Below are 8,549 nucleotides of genomic sequence, written 5' to 3' on the forward strand. Positions count from 1 at the left end.
ACTAAAACTTTTTATTATCAAACAATAAAATACAGCTAGAATTATACAGGATGACAATTAACTAAATCTTATATACAACCAGTTCTATTGACAATTTGATATATTTATAAGGTCTATCTAAAAAACGAAAACTTCATCTTCCATTTTTGGAACTGGCTTGGCTTTTGCAAAACCTAGGGCAACGGCACACCTTTTAACACTTGATACCATTGGCAGTGGGCCGCAGACTAACAATTGGACACCATGACCTGGGGCTGGTAAGTATTCTTTCATGACATCCGCAGTAATGTAACCCACACCACCAGTCCAATCTTCACTTGGGTTATCAACGACATAGTAAACTCTAAATTGCTCTGGTTTGGTAGCAACTAAGTCATCTAATTGTTTTTTCAATAAAATTTCCTTCTCAGCAACATTACCATAAATTAATGATACTTTAGTTTTATCATTTGGATTCTGAGCAATTGCTTTTATTATTTGATACATTGGCGTAATACCAGAACCACCTGCAACCATACCAAGTTCCTTACGGCAGTTTGGTGAGTAATTGTAGAAACCCTTTGGACCACTCAATTCAATAGTGTCATTAAGTTCCAATTCAGCAAAATTCTTTGACATGTTACCATTTTCGTAAGATTTAATCAACAGCTCGAAAAACCCTCTAGAATCAGTGTCTAATGAAGTTGGAGTGTAGGATCTGATAATTGTCTTTTCATTTATTACAGCCTTGACAGTGATGTGCTGACCAACAGGTAGACCCAAGATAGAATCTTCAGTTGGCAGTTTGAAGCGGTAAACAGCACTATTATGTGACAAGATCGTCTTTCTGATCAATGGAAACTTCTTATATTGACCTTTAACTAATGTAGCCTTTGGTTTGAATTGTTTACCTAATTGTAAGGAATAATATGTACCCACTGCTAATAGAAGCACAGCCAAAACAATTTTAATAGCACTTTCCTCCATAGTTTCGTTTAATTATATAACGTTAATATTCAATGATTAATGTTGGTATGTAGTTCAAACTCCTTTGCTACTAGTTTATACATAGTACAATATTATTTATATAAATTCATTGGTGTTTTAATAGGAGATACATTTATTTCTACATTTGATAGACTTTTTAAAAAATTTCAATTAGATATTGATCTTATTTAATCGCTAACGGAACTATATGCCTAAGGCAAGAAAACATCAGGACAAATGAAATGAAATGAACATTTAATTTGGAATTAAGAACTATAAATGAAGTTGAAGTTATTGGAACTCGATAGAAGGGAGGGATTGATATAAGAACTGAGATATGATGATATGGTGTTACTTGGTTTATAATTAAGTAAATTTAGAAAGAGCCAAGAAAATACAAGAAGGAAAGTATATTCATGTATTATGCACTGTATATATATACGTACTATGAGGTATCCTATGCTGTGTATGTTCGGTTTTTGTGAGGTGGAATATGGGTTTCAATACTTGTCTCGTTAGATCTTTGAATTTATATAGTTTCATTATGGGGATTCTTTGCGTAATGAGTTCAATTTAGCGATCATCTCCTTTTTCGAGTTAAACGATGACGATGAGTATTTTAGTTTTGAACTGGTGATGATGCTACTTAATTGCTTTATTATAGTTGGGAGGTCACCGTCATTCGAAAATTTGGACCCCGATTCTATTTCGTCTATCAACCATTCAGCGGTTTTATACATCACAGCTTCAAATTTCGGGAAAGTAAAAGTTTTAGGTACCTTCGATTCTTTTTCAACCTCCACAATTTTCAAATGAGTCAGTATATCTCTGAATGTCAAGAAATTTCCTCCAACAATCAACGAGTCTTCCGGGGTGTACACCACGTGGATATAACCTGCAGGGATCAAAAATAAATCTGAGGCCTTTAATTCCATGGCTATACCGTCTTGTAAATGGTCCCCAAGAAAAATTGATGTTTGATCAGGTTTATTACACCATTGTAGATATTGTTCAATGTTGTGAGAAGTTGGAGGGAACAAAATGAATTTTTTACTTCCTTGCAACAGTTTATAATACACTGGAGTTCCTGCAAAATCCAGATGAAAGTCTGTGTAAGCATTTCTCACTGACATCAACACGTATTTTGTAACTTTTGGCCTTGGACCATAGACACCATTCTCCCCATCACAATTACAGTATCTATCCCATACAATATCTACTAGATCATTTTCAGAGACCACTGTAGGCCTCTTAACTACGAAGTTATCTCTCTTCGCAAAATCTGACACTTCAAATGATATCACATTCTTCAGTCGGTCTCTTTGCAAATATGATGTGTTTGTAAAATATTCATTCCATTTTGATAATGTCCATTTTTCATTCTCTTGTGTCAGAACATCCATAACATTAATCTTACAATCTCCTCCCAACCTCTTTGTAATTTCTTCAACCGTCAACTGATCAGGAACTTCCATCCCTGAATTCTCTGGATCAATAATCAAATATGGTACCTTGATATCATCAAATGTATCTACAAACGTTTTATAAGGGATACGTTTATCCTGTGCATTACCAACATATCTATTAAAACAATCATTAAACGATTTTAAATGTGGAGGTTCATTCTTTCTTTTAACACCATCTCCTTCATTCAATGAAATATAATCAATTTGGTTATTTGAAGTTCTTAAATTGTACTTCTTCTTAGTGATTAACGAAGCTGTATCTCCCTTCTCAACGGATTTTCTTTTCCTATTGACTACCATTATATATCCTTTGATTATATCAATTACTTATCAGCTTTTACTGCCGTACACCTACGAACAACTTCTACAGTAACCTCATCTTCTTCTAATAGGTAACCAAAGCCACCCACATTTTAATATACTCATTAAGGTGCCTAAGCGTTTACCCGAATAACCGATATAACCTTGCATCCATTTACCATGAAGCCAAAGAGCTCAGAACTAGATAGCTGTAACTATAAGATACTATCATACACTAATCTAACAATACAAGACACACATCAAACCATCGTGAGGACACAACGATCAAAGATCAAGAGTATTCAGACCGTTGAAAGTTTTTAATATACCAGAGAAAGAGAAAGAGAGTGAGACGGGTTCTAACAGTTGAACTGCTGTTGCTGTACTTTATGTAACTTCTTTACATTGCTGATGTTGGTTCATTCATATTTCGATAGCGTCATAGTCTTTGTACCGAAACCATTCTTATGACAAGCATAACTTTACAATGCTTTCCATATATTCAGTAAATCTCTATCACTGACATTACCGTTGAAGTTGGGATGTCATAGTCATATGAAGAAATCGTGTTAGATAAACAAAGCAATACACAGACGTACATAAATGAACCTTGTCCCTGGTACGTGTGCAATAAAGTATATTTAAATATTCATTAGAAAAGACTTCTACAAATACTCAAATATCAAAGAGGGTTAAAAAACATTTTGAGATTGTACAATTTTAAAAAAAATAAACAACATAAAATTGATGATATTTGAATTATTTTTTTGGAATACCATCTGACACTTTCCAACTTTTGAACTCGATCTCTTTATTATTATTCTATTTATATATCGGTACTCCTTTATATTATATAGAGTAATTATATGTACATATCTTATATAAGGAGATACTGGCTTAGCTGTGTCTCTCGATTAACTATAATACTATCCCAGACGTAGTACACATACAGAGCTGTTCAATATGTCATTTAACGATTTTGCTAGTTCTTTAACACAAAAATTTCAAGAGCTGTCCACTGTTGTCTCTGAAAGGACTCAGGATTTGGGCACTTCTATTCCATCCATTGCTTCTTCAACTCAACGTTTAGTCCAAGAGAAATTAGGTAATGTTACTGATATTTCTCAATTACCACAAGAATATTTAGAGTTGGAAAAAGAAATTGATACCATCAAATTAGTCTATGAGCATTTCTTAAAGATTACTTCCATCTACGATAATGAATCCTATGATTATCCAAAGTACGTTAGCGACTCAGTTAATGATTATTCCAAATTATTTCAGTCAAAAATTGAAGATCTATCTCGTGCTACAAGTGCAGAAGAAGCTCAAAATATCTTGGTTACCCCAGGTCCAATCACTGAACCAAGAACTTTGAACTATGCCTTAAGTAAAGTTGCTTTGACGTCAAGTGAAAGTTTAAATCAATTACAAGACCCTAATGTATCTGCTGTTGCCTCCACTTTGTTGAAATTTAGTGACATGCAAACAAAGATCGCTCAACAAAGATTACAACAAGATACTTTAATTCAAACTAAAGTCAATAAAGTCATCAAGGAAAAATTAAGTTCTTTAATCGAAAAGGCGACCAAATCCCGTAGAGATGTTCAATACAAGAGATTACAATACGATGTTGCTAGATCAAAGTTAGCTCAAGCTAAACCAGAAAAAGAAGCCGCTCTAAGAGTCGAAATGGAATCCTTAGAAGAGCAATTTGCTCAAGCTACTGAAAGTGCCACTGTCACTATGCAAGATGTTATCTCTCAATCTAAATTTTTAGATACATTGAAAAACTTAGTCGAAGCTCAATTAAGTTACTTCGAGAATTCTGCTAATTTATTAAAGGAATTGCTGCCTGAATTCGAATCATCTTCTGCTTAAACAATAATGTTTTACTCATACTATATAAATATCTATATAAATATACTTATATTACTATATTTTACCAATAACTTAATATTACTTTTAATAAATACTAAAATAAGAAATAAAAATCTATTTTCAAATATATATTCTATTACTATTAAAAGTTTATCTAATATAAATTTATTTATCAGTATGAAATATCTACCAAAACAATCTATACGTCAGATTCCATTGACTTGACATCCCATTGGATTCTAACATCCCATCTACTTGATTCAGCACCCCAACTGATATACTTAACGAATTCCATAACACTTTCATCCCTTAACACTAAGTTCAAAGAATTCCAGGAAGCAGGTTTGTTGATTAGAACAGAATCACCAGCATCATCTCTACGGTAAACAGTTGCGTCTTCAACATCTCTTTCGTATTGTGTGTCATCTTTCTCTTCTTCATCAATAGTTTCATCAGCCATATATAGTTCATAACCACCGACTTCACCAGAAGTCCATCCATTAGATGGAGTCAAACACAGAGTAGCTTCCAAGACTGCATCAACAAAACCTTCAACGCCCTTTAAGACTTCACTTAAGTTACACTTAGTGGCTAATGTGAAATCCTTACCTGGCCTGAATCTTCTAATAATAACTTTCTCAGCAAGTGGACATAGTAGAGTTAAAGTAGCAATATATTTCTTAAAAATCAAACTCTTTAAAAATTGAGCTAAATCAACTAATGCAATTTCCAATTCGTTATCGTTATTAGAAGTCTTAGCATTGATTAGGGTTTCTTTCAACCATTTAAAATTTGATGGTTCTTCATTGTTTAGATTTTCTAACATATCTTCTTCAGTAGCAAAATATTCATGAGATTTGCCATCCATATATAAGTATCTCCATTTATGGGATGGAGTAGCAGTTTTCCATGGGGCCTTGACATCCTTAGCTTCCATTGGACATTCTTTGTTCAATTCATCATGCTTGATCAATTTTTTCAACAAATCAGATTTTGGATCATTTAAGAAAGATTCAATTTGTAATGAAGAGTTGTCTTCAAAACTTTTTTGTAATTTAGTGATACCTTCAGCAGTAAGATGTTCTGGAGAGATGTACTGAGATAAGTATTGAATTTCCCTTTCAGTTAATTTTAAAGCTTCACTTAAAAATTTACAATCTTTGTTATTATCTTCTTCACCTGTTAATAATCTTTCGTAATGCTTTGTTTGATGGAATGGTAAGATTTCTCTCTCAGCATTTGGAAATTCAAAATCTTGTAAAGTTCTTGATTCCAATTGAGCTAAAGTGGAGATGTTTTGATCAATCCAAGCTTCTTCTTCACCTGGAATGTATCCATCTTCACCCTTTTGTGGAATATGATACCAACCTTGAATGGATAATCTATGCTTATCGACTCGTACTTCTTCAACATCATGGAAGGAGAAACCTGGTTGAACTTTGAAGAAAGCAATTTGGTTGAATTGTGGAACCAACTTTGCACATGGATCTGTGTAAGGGATATTTTCTTTAATACTTGGGAATAATCTTAATCCACCACCGTAGTGAGATTTCCATTTTCTGTCTGGGTCTGGTAAATATAAGATGAAACTAATTCTTCTAGAACCAATAACGTCATCATGGGTCAATAAATGGCAACCTTTAGTATAAGTGTTAACACTCATATCAGTTTTAGAAGCTGACAACTTACCGGCACCTGTAACGTAACCAAAGAAGTCTCTGTATTTTTCAGAATATAAAATTTGGCGTAACTTGTACATGTTTGGTAAACGTGATAAATCATTCCAGTCTAAACCAGATAAGTTAGCTAAATCACCACTTTGATTGACTTTGTAAATATCAGTTTCTTTCTTAGTGAAATGAATTTCAGTTTCAATTTCTTTACGAACTGCACGTAATAAATCATCATCGACTAAATCATGAATAGTACCCCAATTGTATGGTTTAGCATTAGCAATTTCATCTTTTAACTCATCTTGGAACTTTGGATCCCAAATTTTTTGGTTGAACAAAGCTTTCACTTTGTCATCTTCTAAAGATAATTGTTTTTGGGTTTGGGTAACTGGATTACTTGGAGCTTTTCTCTTCATTGGAAGTTGGTTAGATCAATTTTCCTCGTTGGGTTTTTCTGTGGTTTGCTGATGACAATACAAAGAGATGATAAGTATAATTATATATCGATTTATTAAATTATTGCAATTGTCGTATATTGGACCTACCCAAGAAGAGTTGTCAGTTACAGTATAAAGTCTCTAAAAAATTTTTATTTTCATTTGCTTTGAAGTTCAAGATCCGATGAGATTGATATTTCCTCATTCAAACACCTCTATTCCCAATTGGGAACTGCATTGGAATTACTGTTGGAAGAGTCTTTGTATGGATGTGTGTATCACTTGTTACGGATATGCTAACGCACGTGACTAGTTTTGAATGTATTGGTCACAAGCACACGGTAATAGGTGTGATACAGGACAAGACAAGACTAATTAGCAGTCACTTAGAAAGTTTATTAGTATACTGGAAGTGTCTCTTATTCAGTATATTCATATTGAAGAGAAGTGCTAGCCAACATGAACGTTTCTTTCACCCTTTTTCTGAATAACTGGCTATGTTCCTCCCTTAAAATGTGAGAAATGAAAGTCCAACTCAGACATCCTTGTTCCGATCGTAGGAACCATTGATTTAAACTCCAGTGTTATAATTAATAATTAAAAAAATGCATTAATAAAGTGAGTATCCACACACTCATATATATACATACACGTCAATTCTTATATATATACTTTTCGTAAATACGTTTTTGTTCCAATCCGGGAAAACAAATACCGTATAAAGTATGGGCTATTTTGGTTAAACAATACAGAAGCTTCATTTACCTATCTTGAGCCCTTCAATGGTTCCACCACTAACTTATCAAAAGTATATAATTGTGAAATAATGGACTGTCTCTTTAGAACACTCAAATCTTCTAATCCCCTATTATAGCAATCTATAATTGCCTGTGAATCATTTAGATGTTTATTTGCTTTGAATGATTCTCTTGACCTTCTTAGGAAAAACTCTCTAAAGTTATAATCATTGAATAGTCTCGAATTTTTAATTAACTGTTTATAAAGATGTAGAACTTCAATTCTTGTGGGACCAACAGCACCCATTGTAATGTAATTAAATGATAAAATAGTACGCGTTATATTCTTCTAATGTGTTAACATATATCGATAATTAACAGCTCCATATATACGAATAGTAAACAACTAACAATATTAATATTAATATATATATAGATTAATCACAAATTCATTTATTAATAGCAGTAATAGTAATGATTAAAAGTATGTCTATTTCCCAGTAACAGCTAACATGTAACTGGGTGATTTCAATAGACGAGTCACGTGAAGCCGCGACTGTGCCCTGCCAATGAAAATTACTGCAGAAACAACGTGTTACCCGACCATTGGCATGCTATAGGGTGCTTTAAGAAGTAGTAGAAGATTGCGAGACAGCTGGAAAGAGTATAATTTGTGAAGAAACAAGCGCGGAACCAGCAACAGGGTCAATGGTGTTGACGTTGACTGGGTGGATAAGTTGTTCGTTTGCATTCATAGTTAGTAGGTAAGGATTATTATAGTCAATCCGATTAGTTGTCTTACTAAATAAACTACAAATAGCAGATACTATTAGAATGCTATCATACACTGTTGCATTCGAGACTTAAGTATCGTCACATTCTGTTCCTTATATGTCGGTCTGTTTCATATATTAAGCTACACATCTGCTCAATAGATGAATTCATTACTTTAATATATTAATAGTTGTTAGATTATATACTATATAATCAGATTAATCTCTCTGGTCTCTTGGACCTGGACCAATGAATTGTTTAACTATTCATTACCGGGGTATATATATATATATATATATATATATGTGAGAACAA

The 8,549-nt window shown here is 33.2% G+C and overlaps 5 protein-coding genes across 5 annotated transcripts; 1 reads left to right on the plus strand and 4 right to left on the minus strand.

Moving 5' to 3' along the window:
- Positions 1–117: 117 nt before the first annotated feature.
- On the minus strand, positions 118–966 carry CBR1 (cytochrome-b5 reductase; the record flags this gene model as incomplete). Its single annotated transcript, XM_003684663.1, has 1 exon — positions 118–966. One exon carries the CDS (start codon positions 964–966, stop codon positions 118–120), a length of 849 nt encoding a protein of 282 aa, XP_003684711.1.
- Positions 967–1,508: 542 nt separating this feature from the next.
- On the minus strand, positions 1,509–2,732 carry JHD1 ([Histone H3]-lysine-36 demethylase; the record flags this gene model as incomplete). Its single annotated transcript, XM_003684664.1, has 1 exon — positions 1,509–2,732. One exon carries the CDS (start codon positions 2,730–2,732, stop codon positions 1,509–1,511), a length of 1,224 nt encoding a protein of 407 aa, XP_003684712.1.
- Positions 2,733–3,695: 963 nt separating this feature from the next.
- Positions 3,696–4,613, plus strand: TPHA0C01230 (uncharacterized protein; the record flags this gene model as incomplete). Its single annotated transcript, XM_003684665.1, has 1 exon — positions 3,696–4,613. The coding sequence occupies one exon, from the start codon at positions 3,696–3,698 to the stop codon at positions 4,611–4,613; it is 918 nt and encodes a 305-aa protein (XP_003684713.1).
- Positions 4,614–4,812: 199 nt separating this feature from the next.
- Positions 4,813–6,702, minus strand: TPA1 (oxidative DNA demethylase; the record flags this gene model as incomplete). Its single annotated transcript, XM_003684666.1, has 1 exon — positions 4,813–6,702. The coding sequence occupies one exon, from the start codon at positions 6,700–6,702 to the stop codon at positions 4,813–4,815; it is 1,890 nt and encodes a 629-aa protein (XP_003684714.1).
- A 786-nt stretch (positions 6,703–7,488) lies between these two features.
- On the minus strand, positions 7,489–7,767 carry ISD11 (Isd11p; the record flags this gene model as incomplete). Its single annotated transcript, XM_003684667.1, has 1 exon — positions 7,489–7,767. One exon carries the CDS (start codon positions 7,765–7,767, stop codon positions 7,489–7,491), a length of 279 nt encoding a protein of 92 aa, XP_003684715.1.
- Between the last annotated feature and the right edge of the window lie 782 nt (positions 7,768–8,549).

Source organism: Tetrapisispora phaffii, chromosome 3, assembly GCF_000236905.1.
Source record: "Tetrapisispora phaffii CBS 4417 chromosome 3, complete genome".
In the NCBI taxonomy this organism is placed as follows: Eukaryota; Fungi; Ascomycota; class Saccharomycetes; order Saccharomycetales; family Saccharomycetaceae; genus Tetrapisispora; species Tetrapisispora phaffii.